The sequence below is a fragment of the Cuculus canorus genome, chromosome 11, assembly GCF_017976375.1.
Source record: "Cuculus canorus isolate bCucCan1 chromosome 11, bCucCan1.pri, whole genome shotgun sequence".
NCBI classification, from domain to species: Eukaryota; Metazoa; Chordata; class Aves; order Cuculiformes; family Cuculidae; genus Cuculus; species Cuculus canorus.
The window spans coordinates 1,193,328-1,206,142 of record NC_071411.1 but is presented as its reverse complement, the minus strand read 5'-3'; the positions used below and the strand labels follow the sequence as shown (position 1 = coordinate 1,206,142).

General features: G+C 56.3%; 2 protein-coding genes across 3 annotated transcripts in view; one reads left to right on the top strand and one right to left on the bottom strand.

Annotated features, from left to right (window-relative positions):
- The window catches only part of RBM6 (RNA binding motif protein 6), a 51,411-nt gene extending 47,590 nt beyond the window's left edge, over positions 1–3,821 (bottom strand). Inside the window, exons 1-2 of the mRNA XM_009560642.2 lie at positions 3,668–3,821; positions 356–1,694 (exon numbers count right to left, since the gene is read on the bottom strand). Coding sequence (XP_009558937.2) covers positions 356–1,694; positions 3,668–3,711 — 1,383 coding nt within the window. The 5' untranslated portion in view covers positions 3,712–3,821. The remainder of the gene's footprint in view (positions 1–355; positions 1,695–3,667) is intronic.
- Positions 3,822–7,785: 3,964 nt separating this feature from the next.
- Positions 7,786–12,747, top strand: MON1A (MON1 homolog A, secretory trafficking associated). 2 transcript variants are annotated; one of them, XM_054077089.1, is made up of 6 exons: positions 7,789–7,960; positions 9,082–9,223; positions 9,461–9,928; positions 10,097–10,862; positions 10,973–11,120; positions 11,538–12,747. In XM_054077089.1, exons 2-6 carry the CDS (start codon positions 9,097–9,099, stop codon positions 11,676–11,678), a joined length of 1,650 nt encoding a protein of 549 aa, XP_053933064.1. In that variant the 5' UTR covers positions 7,789–7,960; positions 9,082–9,096; the 3' UTR covers positions 11,679–12,747. The 2 variants fall into 2 exon arrangements, with proteins under 2 accessions (XP_053933065.1, XP_053933064.1); XM_054077090.1 differs by lacking the exon at positions 10,973–11,120 and having other exon boundaries at positions 7,786–7,960; positions 11,538–11,669.
- The last annotated feature ends 68 nt before the right edge of the window (positions 12,748–12,815 follow it).

The window sequence follows — 12,815 nt, the reverse complement described above, 5'->3', positions numbered from 1 at the left end:
TTTACAAATGAGAGATGCTGGCTCACAAGAAACCCAAAAATTTTCTTCCACCTCCTGCTTCCCTCCAGCGCCCTCCCTCCAGCCCTTTGCAACTTGAGGGCTTTCTGAACCAAATCTGATTGTTTAATTAGATAAGAAATTAAATAAGTCCCAACTACACTTCTCTTGAGACAAAAGTGTTTCGGAGATAGAAAGGGTGCCCACCAAAACAACTTGGAGCTTGCAGATTATCTCAGACAAGGATGGTGAATTAAGATAGAACTTAAGTGATCGGATACAAAGACTCCTCCCCATCTCCCTCCATTCTTTGGCCAACATGCATTTAATAGAAATATCAATTGACAGAACCACCTACCTGAAGGTTCTTATAGGGCCTAGAATCTTTGCTGGGTTTTCCTTCTGAAAAGGACTTGCCGTGTTCATAATCAAACATCTGATGCCCTGGCAGACGGTGATCCACATCGCGATACTCAATGTTTCTGTAGTCAGTATCTTGCCTTCCAAGGAAATCCAGGCCACCTTCATCCTTCAACCCAAGATCAGAATCGGATCCTTGCTGCTCCCCCCCAGAAAGCTGCTGCTGTGGCTGCTCGTTAGCAAATGTCTGAGGTTGCTCCTCCTGGTCCGAAAGAGTAGGAAGAGGTCCACGGCTGTTTTGGAAACTGTGTGAAGTGTCATCTTCAAGACTCAATCCGAGCGATTCCTCTTCTCTGGCTGGTGCTTCTGTGTGTTGAAATTCTCCTTTCTGGCTACCAAAGCGAGCTCTATCTAGACCAAGTGCAGACTCCTCTCTCTTACTGGTGCTTAAAACAGATCCCTCTCTTTCTGCTACAGGTGCAGTAGATTGGTTGCGCCTAAAATCTACAAGGTTTTGATCCACAGGAGGCATTTCCCTATCTGAAAAGTCCATAGGAGGAGCCACATCTCTGCTCCTAAAATCCTGATCAGAGCGGGACCTGTGCCTATTTCTGAAGTCAGATGATGGTGCGTTTCTGTTTCTGAAGTCAAAATCAGGGGTGCCCACACCCCTGAAGTCCAAATCAGGTACATCCCTGTTTCTGAAGTCTGAATAGGAATGCTCTCTGCCCCTGTAGTCTAACTCCGACACATCTCTTGCCCTGAAGTCCGAATGTGATCCATCTCGACCCCTGAAATCTAGATCAAAAGACCCCCTTCCCCTGAAGTCTGGTGGAGGTTCATCTCTGCCCCTGTAATCCATATTATGTGCTTCCCTGTCCCTGTAGTTCATACGGAACGTTTCCCTGTTCCTGTAGTCCAGTGAAGGACCGTCCCCACCCCTGAAGTCCATAGGTGGCCCTTCTCTCTCCCGAAAGTCTCCAGAGTACATATCCCTGCCCCTATACTCAGAAGAGGGTGGCTCTCTACCTCTGAAATCCATCTGAGACTCATCTCTACCCTGGAAGTCAGACGGTGCGAAATCTCTGCCCCTGAATTCATGGTGCCCCTCCCCACCTCTGAAGTCACTACGTGGTCCATCTCTAGCTCCAAAGCTGTAAGAAGGTTCCTCTCTGTTGGCAAACTGAGGATTGAGGAGGCCTGTGAATGCCTGGATATCAAAAGGAAGTGATTCTCTGCCAGAGAAGTTGCCAGAGTGTCTTTCTTGAGCAAGACTATCAAGGGAAGGAGGATATTCCCTGTTCCACCCGGGAGCAAACCTTTCTTCTTGGCTCCCACTGTAGAAATAAAGACAGTATTATTCATAACGTGCTTAGAGTCTGCAATCTACACAGCAGCACATTCTTCTCTAAACTTTTATAGAGTTGTGTAACAGTCTAAGATCCGCAGAAGACACTGATGTTTGGCAGTTTAAGATGAAGCAGCATACGACAGAGGTGAGAAAGTAACCTTGGGTGCTCCCATCTCAGCACACTTTCCAGAAGCACTCAACAGGGAATACCTGCAATATTAATGGGTTAATGATGGCAGAAATCCGCATAGTCCTGACTGCGCACAGCTCGGCAGCTGCAGAAGGTTCCGTCGGCCAGTGTGGGTGTTCATTAGCATCACCAGCACACGCCTGCAAGGAACCACTTGAGCTTAAGCTCTCCGGGCAGTATCACAAACTGCCAACTTAACAGAGCATCCTCAGGCACGGAAGCACAGAGGTTACCACACGCTCTGTTAATGGACCACAGAGGCTTCCTCATGCTGGAGCCTGAACTAGCAGAATGCTCAAAGCTCTCAGTTCAGACTTGGGCACTTGATAGGAATGGGCCAGCACCTGATGCTCAGGATGATCCTGTGCTCGTGCCTCCAGAATGGCTGTCAGTTTACAATGAGTTTACAACACCACAGCTGTGAGCTCTCCCAATATCTGCACGAAACCCCTCAGGAAGAGGTGAACTTTAGGTGTTTTTCAAAATCCAATGAGTTTTTTCCTGCAGTGAAGCTATGTGATTGTTCATCTGAGCGAGGCTCCATTAAAAAAAAAACAGAAAAATGAAGTATCAACATGTTTTAAAATAACACCAAATGCTACCCAAATCAGCAGGCACTTCCTTAGCAACTACAGTCACGTTCTCGTTAGAGTTTTGCTACAGAATCACTCACCAACAAAATGCAAGGTGACATTTGTACAGTTAATCAAACACACACAGCTTTCCTAAGCCACACACTCGTGTTTCACCACTGTACGGAACAGTAATTAAAACCTGGTTCAAGGTTAGAATCCCCACCCAGCACAGTAAAGAATGACGCTGATAAAATGCACTCAAAAAGCAGCAGAGCAGCCCTACTGATACCATCACAAAACACAATCATGCTCCTATCAGTACTGTTAAGACACACTGTAGAGGGCACTGCTTTTCGCAGCTCCAATCTCATCAGCTTTCTCAACAGATTGGACAACTATTTGAAGCAGTCCTATAGCAGAACCCAAGGTCTGCCACGAGGAAGTACCTTTATCTCGCTGATACTCAAGTAACTGAGGTGGACACGCGAGCAAAGGATGAAAGACCAGAGGAAAACCCTTGTCCTTGGTGCCTCCATTTGTATTTTATTTTCATACCCAGAGCCCTCTTGCAAATGTAGGGCCCAAACAACCAGAGGAACATAAGCTAAGAAAACAGCATGCTGTGCAGGTCAGTCGCATATGAATCTTGATAACAGTTCCAATGACATTCAGAAATGTCTTATGAAAGAGCAAGGCAAAGAAAATGGGGATACAGGGTCTACTTAACCTCATGGAAAGAGCTAAACTCTCCAAGCTTTCATCAAATTCTGTGTGCAGCAGAAGTGCCCGCATTTCTAAAGTTAAGGCTGCACCACGGTCAAAGAGAATCAACATCTTGCTATTAGGCATTTCTCTTCTAGGTCTGAACAGTGCACAGCACCAAAACCCATGTGGCATATCATCACCACAGCTTGCAAGGGCTAAACTAAGCATTGCTAGGAAAGGTGGTGTGGAGAAGGAACAGAAGACTCAAAAGCAGTTAAAATAAAGGGAAATTAAAAAGCTTGACAGCAACGCAAAAGTTACATGGTCACTTTTCTTGCCTTTTCTCTGCCAATCACACCCAGCTCCACAAAGACCTCGGAAATTCTATCTAAGCAGTCCAGTGGTGGGAGGATGTGGAGAAATACTGACAAACAAGAAGTTCCTAAGGCTTATTGTACTGAAGAATGCTGCTGAAACAAAAATGCTTACCGGAAAGACCCCATTCGGTTGCCTTGTCGATGGTCTCCCCACATTGTGATCTTGTCTGGTAGGTTTCCAGGAATGGATAATCCACTCTAAGAACACCCAGACCTGTTGAATAAACACCATGACAATAAACCAAAGGCGAAGGACACACACCAGGTAAGAAAATCCCCTCTGGTTAGAAAGGGCATGCACAACATCCAGTCGGGATCCACAAGACTGCACTCAGGCATGAATGAATGTAATTGTTTCTCCGTGTTTGCAATTTCTCCAAATTTGCAAGCATCAATCGACTTCTGAAATCAAACTGTCAATACGGGTGGGCAAACAATTTGATATCTGCTTTGATTAACATAGTGTCTTCCAACATACGGTGCTGTCTGACACCATTCGGAGTGCAGCTAGAAATGTGAGAACACCAGTCTATAAACAACAGAGACCACTGCCGAACAACAGTCTGCAATTAATGTTTAATCCAAAATATTTTGGCCAAAAGCTCTTTGCTGTTCAAGGAAATGATCGCTGCTATTGGCCTGCTGTGGTTACTCTGCCCTCAAAAAAAATGCAGATAACAGAGGAGGCTTTGCTGATAAATCACTACCAACACTGTTCTCCAGCGTTGCCCTCATCAAGCTGAGTCCCACAAACAACACTTCCCTCAACAGAGATCTAAAATTTCATCCACTTCCCACCAGCAGAGAAGGTGAGGACTTCCTGGCGACTGCCCAAGCCAGGACTTGTAATGGGAAGTACTCAAAAAAAAGGTTGCGGCAGAGCCCAGAGCAAAATGAGGGGGCTAGGAACCTCAAACGGGCTAAAACTAAACTACCCACGGGGGTCAGGTGGAACAGGAGACTGTACAGGCACTGCCAGGCCCAGCCAGCACGGCTGAACGCAGAGAAAAGCACACCAACTCCTGTCTCTTCTCCCTTCAGCACTGCCGGATGGGTGGCAGGCAGAGGAGCAGGTTATGATTGACATTACAGCAGGGAGCGATTCCAGATGCCACTGCAGTCAGCTGCCCTGCCAAGAGGGAGCCCAGCACAGCAGGGCCTGGCAGGCCTTGGGCAAGAGTGTGGCAGCTGCTGAAGGCAACCTCTACAGCCACCACTGATCCATCACCCTAACACCACTTCCGAAGGAACAGCTTCCTTCAACTGGCCACACAGGCCCAAGAGTGTCGCTTGGCTCATGTTTCACATATCCACGGTCCCAAGGATTTCCACCACAAGCTCTAACAATTTTTTCCTCTCTGGGAGATGAATCTAAGAGAACTGACACCACACTCTTCATGAAGCAGACAGCAAATGAAGATGTTTATGGCAGTCATCATTATGGGCGGCTGCCACCAGCCAGTCCTTTTATCTGTGACCTTTAGCAGCCTGCAGACATCTGCAGGCCTGGTGTTTCTTGTTCTTCCCCTTTGGATATTCTCCCCCAATCCAGTTTGCATTAAGTCAACAAGCTTACCAATGTGTAAAAAAAGAAAACTTCCTTGCAAGCTAAGAAATCTTTAGAAGCGAATATTCAAGTTATCAGGCTGGGAAAAAATAAAGTTATACCAATACCAGGCCTGGCATAGATCAGCTGAACTACACAGCAATACCCCTGAACATCAGGTCACTGTTCAATAACACAGGCAGCAGCACTCGCTCTGACAGTCCCCTGCTCAGTCTGATCCGATTTGCTCCCTCCACCATGTCTGCAGCGATGCACGATGTATTAGCTCTGCGAGCTCGTGCTTTTCGGGGTCTGCACCATGGCTGGCCCTCCAAAAAGAGTTCTACTGAACCCAGCTCATGTCAGCGACACGGTTTACTATGCAGGCCCACAAAAGAGGTTCAACGAGGTCAAGTGCCAGGTCCTGCACTTGCGCCACACCAACCCCAGGCAGTGCTCCAAGCTTGGGAAAGAGCAGCTGGAAAGCTGCCTGGTGAAAAAGGCCCTGGGGGTGCTGGTCGACAGCAGCTGAACATGAGCCAGCAGTCACCCAGGTGGCCAAGAAGGCCAACAGTTCCAGTTCCTGGCTTGGATCAGTTTGCCACACCTCAGTCACAGCCACACATCTGTCATCTGCTTCATAGAACCTATGATTCTATGAAGCAGATGACAACGAAGGGTGTTTCAGAGTGACACCACCACAGAACACACAAGGACCAGATACTCACACAGCCCAAATCTAGAGGGCTTTTAAGGCAATAATTAGCTGTTACCATTACACTGAGTGCTCAGGAGGGCCAATAGGCATCCTGAAAGTATGGCATTTCATTTCCCTCCTCCTCTCCCAGCTGGTTGTTTCCTGGTGGCAAAGCCTCGGTGTCAGACACCGAGGAGAAGCTCTTTCATGATCTTACTGCCTCTGCAGCTCTCCCAGCAGACAGGAGAGTTGGCGGAGCTCCGGATGCTCCCTGGCAAGGACCTTGCCACTGCCCTCCCCAGCGCAGCCCCCACAGGGAACATTCCTGACTCTGCTTCCCAAATGCACATGTTGAGCCTAGTGGCAGACTCTTTCAGATCTCTCATTTCACTTTATGTCGTACTGTGGTAAAATAATGCCACTGCACATCAGAAGCATGCGACCAAGCCAGACTAAGGAGCCAGCCTCCTTGAGGAATGGTTAAAGACTTCTGGCAAGAGGCAGAGCGAGGAACAACAGCACAGACCTCAAGCACCTCCTCACCAGATTGCACCCAACTTTGCACCTTGTTTCCCAAATCTGGGGAAAATCTGGTGATGGATTCAGCAAGGTGAAGTTTCAGAGTGTTGCTATTTTCGTGAAAAATTCACAACTTTTCTCCAGATTTTGCCAAGACCACCAGACTTGATATTTATAGACCACAGGGAATAAAGAAAGCTACAAGAAAGCTGGAGAGGGACTTTTTCCAAGAGCATGAAGTGATAGGATGAGGTAGAATGGGGCTTGGAGCAACCTCGGTGGGAGGTGTCCTTGCACATGGCAGGGGGTTTGAAACTGGATGATCTTTAAGGTCCTTTCCAACCCAAACCATTCCATAGTTCCACAAATTGTATCAGCTCTTCCAGGTGTAAGGCCTGAAGTTTTCACTTTCAAAAAGTGAAAAAAAAAGTCTGTGCTTTTCAGTTGTACCAAGTTTTAAAAAAGCACGTATGAGAAGCAATCAGCTGAATCCTAACACCACCCCCCTGATTAATACTCTGACCTTGCCCGTCCTTAAGGACTTTGCAAGTGTATTTCCAACTAGAGAGTACTGGGAGAGACTTTCACCCCACCGGCGCCATGCTGGGATAGAAGAGCAGATCCCAGCATTTTCAAATCCACTTCTAACACCACGCCACAGCGACAGCATTAAACCCTTGCAGTGCCAACTGTCTTAAGAAACAAAATGTGCGAGGTCACCGTTACTGCTCCCACGGCTGGGCTGCATCCCGCGCCCACCTGAGTCTTTATTTGGGGGCTCAAATCCCATTTACACGTAGATCCCCAGCAGCTAACGCGCTCCCAGCGACAGCCCTGACCACCTCTCTGCGTCCCAGCGCGAACCCAGCCACTTTTCGCCCGTCCCGTCACAAAAACACGGCGTTCTGGGCCGTTTCACGTAGAAACGTGTGAAAACGCCCCAATTTCAACCACGGTCGCGGAAAAACAGAGCGAAACCCAGAAACCCCGCTACCCTCGACCACGGACTGCGGGCCCCGGTACCCCCCAGGGCTCACGCCTCACGGTCCTCCCGCCCCGGGGACCAGGCCCGGCGGCCTCACGGGACGAGGCGGCCGAGGCTGAGGCGGCCGCCGCCCCACTCCCCGCTCCCCACGCGAGGCCGCCAAGCCCCACCGCACCGGGAGCCGCCTCCCCGCACTGGGCAGGGCCTGGTCGAGCCGGGCCAGGCCCGCGGGGCGCGGCCACCCCTCACCTCAGCCGCCGCCGCTGCCGCCGCACCAGGCCCTGCGCGACCACGGCGGGAAACCGGAACTTCCGCTTTGCGCCCGTCGGCCTCCTCTCCGCGCGGCACTTTGGGAAATGTAGTACAGCCGCCATTGCCGCCTCACTGTCGCTCCCGCCGAGCCCCGGGGTATGTACTACATTTCCCAGCACTCCGCGCGGCCCGCGCGGGGCCTGCCGGGAGCTGTAGTCGCCGTGCGGCTGCGGCGGGGAGCGGGCTCTGCCTACAGCCCCCGTGATGCCGCGGGGCCGACCTTGCGGGCCGGGGCGCCGATCTGCGATGCTGGGGCCGCCGCCGGGGCCGGGGGCAGCGCGGGACCGAGACCCCCGCCCCGCCTAGCCCCGCCGCGGCTCCGGGGTCGGCGGGAGCAGCCGCCGAGGTCGGTGCCGCCGTGTCGTCCGCGGGGGGTCCCAGGCGGTGTCGGTGACCGCCCCGTGTCCCGGGAGGGGCAGGGAGCGGCCCCCAGTGCCGGGGGTCTCGGGGAACGGCCGGTACCGGCTCCTCTCGGTGCGAGGCTGCGGGGCACGGGGGATCACGAAGCTGAAAGTCTCCGCCTCAGCCGGTTTCGGAAGGCTCGGGGGTCCCGGGGGAGGGCAGAGACTGGCTCCCCCCGGGGTAGGGCTGGAGCTGTGTCCCCGCCGGTGCGGGGATGCGGGGCACGGGGGGGCAGCAAGCTCGGGGTTCCCCTCCTCAGCCGGTTTTGGAGGCCGGGGAGGGCTCGGGGGTCCCGGGCAGGGCAGGGTCTGGCTCCCCCCGGTGCGGGGCTGTGGGACAGAGGAGGCCTTAAAGCTGGGGTTCCCCACCCCTAGCCGGTTTCAGAGGCCGAGGGGTCCCGGACGGTGTCAGTGACCCTCCCGCACCCCGGGAGAAGCAGGGACTGCGTCCCAGAGGCTCCGGGGAAGGGCAGGGCGAGGGCCACCCGGAGCTGGAACCGGGTGCCCTGGGGTGGGACTGTGGAGCACGGGGTGGCACGAAGCCAGGGTCCCCCCCGGCCGGTTGCGGAGCCCGGAGGGTCCCATTGCCACAGCAGCGCGGGGTCCCGGGGCTGCTGGTCACTTTGGGGCTGCTTTCCCTGCTGTGACAGCTCAGCCGGGCTCTGGCTGACCCCGCAGAGGACACGGAGGTCACCAGCCGGGGTTCATCCCAGCCACCTCATCCAGGCCAAGGAGGGTCACCAGAGCCGCCCTGGGCAAAAAGGAGGCCGCTGGGAGCAGCCCAGGCAGGGCCACCTCCCTTCCCCCTCGCCCGGACTGAGCGGCTTTTCCCAGCGTTGCAGGGAAATCAAGGCCAAGCCTGGATGAAAGGTGCCGGGACAGGGGGCTGAGGAGCTGGGGCCACGCGAGGGAGGAAATCCTGCTGGATTAGTGTCTTTCCTGACAGCTCCGTGGGGCTCGGTGCTGCCTGCTGAGCCAGCAGGATCGGGCCGGGGGCGCTGGCTGTGAGCGCAGAGCGTGGCGGGAGGTGAAGGAGCAGAGGGGTGACGCTGTGGGTCGCGTGCAGGTCCTGTCCCGAGGAATGGCTGCCGATGTCCACAAGAAGAAAAGCTGGGAAGTGCCCAACGGGTCCTTGGCACCAGGAGATGGGCAGCACGTGGAGCGGTCTGAGAGCCCCACGCCGGGGCTGGCGCAGGGGACGGAGCCAGGTAGGGGACAGAGCTCGCTGTGGGGGCAGAGAGGGGGAAAAGGCAGCTCCTGGTCTCTCGGGGCAGGGGGGACGGGCCCACGGGGGCTGCCTATCAGCAGGACATGTGCCCTGCGTACCATGGGAGAGGAGCGCGGGTTCCTCCTGAAACCCCTTGGCCCTCTTGCACCCTGCATCCCCGCCTGCTGCTCCAGCATCGGGGACAGACGGACAGACACTGCACGGCTGTTGTTCCTAGGGGCGGGCCAGGAGGGAGCCATGTTCGTGCACACCCGCTCCTACGAGGACCTGACCAGTCCAGAGGACGGGGCGGCTGCGGCGCGGGGGCAGGAGGAGAAGCGTGGGGAGCCGGCGGAGGAGACCAGCATGGAGCAGATCAGCAAGGACTTCAGCGAGCTGAGCACACAGCTCACGGGCATGGCCCTCGACCTGGAGGAGGAGATGAGGCAGAGCAAGGAGGGGCAGCTGGAGCCATCTCCGCAGACCACTCGCCGGGACTCGGTGCTGTCGGGCAAGGACGAGGAAGACGTGACCATGGACACCTGGCGCATGCATCGGAAGCACGTCTTTGTGCTGAGCGAGGCAGGCAAGCCCGTATACTCCCGCTACGGCTCTGAGGAGGCCCTCTCCAGCACCATGGGTGTCATGATGGCCCTGGTGTCCTTCCTGGAGGCTGAGAAAAATGCCATCCGGTCCATCCACGCAGGTACTGCCCTGGGGGAGGGTGGGACTGGGGGGTGTCGTGACCTGCCTGGCCATGCCCCTGTCACTGTGGGCCACATTAGGTGTCCCCATGGGCAGGTTGGTTGCTGGGGGGAGAGGCTGTGGGAGCCAGGCTTTACAAGTCTGTCCCCGGGGACTCCCTCCTAAGCAGATGGTTACAAGGTGGTCTTCGTCCGGAGGAGCCCGCTGGTGCTGGTGGCAGTGGCACGGACACAGCAGTCGGAGCAGGAGATCGCCCATGAGCTGCTCTACATCTACTACCAGATCCTGAGCCTGCTCACCTGGACCCAGCTCAACCACATCTTCCAGCAGAAGCAGAACTATGACCTGCGCAGGCTCCTGGCCGGCTCCGAGCGCATCACTGACAACCTGCTGGACCTCATGGCCCATGATCCCAGCTTCCTCATGGGCGCCGTGCGCTGCCTGCCCCTGGCCGCCAGTGTCCGGGACGCTGTCAGCACCAGCCTCCAGCAGGCCAAGGCCAAGAGCCTGGTCTTCTCCATCCTCCTGTCGGGGAACCAGCTGGTGTCTCTTGTGAGGAAGAAGGATCAGTTCCTCCACCCCATTGACCTCCATCTGCTCTTCAACCTTATCAGTTCTTCTTCCTCCTTCCGGGAGGGCGAAGCCTGGACTCCCATTTGCCTCCCCAAGTTCAACTCTAGTGGTTTCTTCCACGCCCACATCTCCTACCTGGAGCAGGAGGTGGACCTGTGCCTCCTGCTGGTCTCCACAGACCGCGAGGACTTCTTCACTGTCTCTGACTGTAAGCGGCGCTTCCAGGAGCGCCTGCGGCGTCGAGGGGTGCACCACGCTCTGCAGGAGGCCCTGCGCACCCCGTTCTACAGCGTCGCCCAGGTGGGCATCCCCGACCTCCGGCACTTCATCTACAAGTCCAAGAGCTCGGGGCTCTTCACCAGGTGAGGCCCCTGGGGAACCATCGGGCCAAGGTGGTGGCGTGGGGCATGGAGCAACCCTTCTCCTTCAATCCCCTTCTCCAGGGGGCTAATGGGGTGCTGTGTTCCTGCAGCCCCGAGATTGAGGCACCCTACGTGCTGGAGGAGGAGAAGGAAAGGCTCTTGGGGCTCTACCAGTACCTCCACAGCCGGGCTCACAACTCTTCGCGCCCCCTGAAGAACATCTACTTCACGGGGCCCCGTGAGAACCTCCTGGCGTGGGTAAGCGCCGTCTGCAGGGTGTGGGCAAATCTGTCTCCTCCAGTCTTGCCTGGGGTGGTGGCATGACACACCCCAGCTCTGTGGTCCCCAGGTGGCCCCCAGCTCATGCACGGTCCTTTTGGGGGCCAGCCTGCCCGCGTGCCCCCCCCGTGCCAGGGCAGGGATGGCAGTGGGGGCTGTGCCACACACTAGTATCAACTTCTGTGGAGAAAACTCAGCTGGGAGCAAACCCTGGGGTTCGGTCCCCCTGCTTCTAAGCAAACCGGGTGCCACGCACTTAGGGTGTCAAATTGCCACCCCGTTTCCCTGTACCAGAGCCCCCGTGCCCGTTCCTGTTGTCCAAGGGGGGAGGATGTAGTGCCAGCCCGCAGTGGGGCGCAGACATGTGCCCAGCGTGTACCCCATTTTCTCACCCAGGTAACGAGCGCCTTCGAGCTCTATATATGCTACAGCCCCCTGGGGACCAAGGCCGGCGCCATCAGTGCTGTCAACAAGCTCATGAAGTGGATCCGCAAGGAGGAAGACCGACTCTTCATTCTCACGCCCCAGACGTACTGACGGGCATCTCCCAGGGCACAGTGCCGGCCGGGGGAGCCCTCGCTGCGGGGGGAGCCTGGGCTGCGCGTCCAGGGCAGAGGGTGCAGTGGGACCCCGGACTGTGGGGAAACCCACCCGCGGGGCTGGGTGTTAGAGACGGGGTGCGCTGCTGCCGGGGGAAGGGCCGAGCAGGACTTCTCTCATCCGCAGGCAATGCCCCCTGCGTGGGGGCTGCCCTTCCTCTGCGGACTCCAGCTCCATCCCTCGTTGCAGGGGTCCTGGAGTGGGGCTCCCGGTTCCCTGGGTCGCTGGAGGGGAGCCGAGCCCCCAAATCGTGCTGCCTGTACCTGGCACCCTCCTCTCTCTGCCCCTTGCGGCTGTGCCGAGGGTGCCGCTCCCCAGGAGAGACATGGCAGCGCTCGGGGGACCCCGGTGCTGCTGTGTCTGCAGAGGGTGGGTGACACACCACCCGGGTGGGGGACAGGGCTGGCCCGGGACATGCCCTGGGGTGCCGGTGGTCCTGCAGCCCGGCAGGTTTGCCCCTCGGCATCTGTGCCTGCCCTTCCCGCTGTGGCTGGGACAAGGATGTCCCCGCAGCTGCAGGGAGGGCAGCGGGGTCCAGCCTGCCTCCCCGCGGGGACACAGCAGCCCCGGGGAGACTCAGGGCACCCACTTGTGGGCTCGTGGTGCTGGCTCCTGGGCAACAGACACTAAAAGGATGGCTCGAGCACAGCCCCTGAACATCCTGCTCGTCTGGGATCCCCCCAGCCCGAGGAGGGCCTTTCCCTTGGCCTGGGGGTGCCTGCCCCCCAAACCCAGCCCTCAAGCCACCCTCGCTGAGCTTCTGGACGGGGGACACCTCTTCCCACCATCCCCGGGCACTGATTTGGGGATGAGCACCCACAAACGCTGCGGCACGACCCAGCCCTGTGTTTTGGGGCTGTGCTGAGTGTTGGGACGGGTGTTTGAGGAGAGGCAGAGCCACCACCGAGACCCTGAGGGAGCTGGGAAGGAGCCGGCAGGGCTAGTGGAGGGACTGTGCTCCCATATTTATGCTCCTGCCAGATCGTAATCGCTTGTCGTTGCTCATAAACATTATCTGGACCCGAAGTCAGGTCTCGTTACGTTTGTGAGGGTCCGTGTGGGTGGCGGGCCAGC

Coding starts and splice junctions, on each gene's coding strand:
- MON1A (XM_054077089.1), top strand. CDS start 9,097: ATGGCTGCCGATGTCCACAAGAAGAAAAGCTGGGAAGTGCCCAACGGG. Junction 9,929..10,096: donor CATCCGGTCCATCCACGCAG/GTACTGCCCTGG, acceptor CCTCCTAAGCAG/ATGGTTACAAGGTGGTCTTC. Junction 10,863..10,972: donor AGCTCGGGGCTCTTCACCAG/GTGAGGCCCCTG, acceptor GTGTTCCTGCAG/CCCCGAGATTGAGGCACCCT.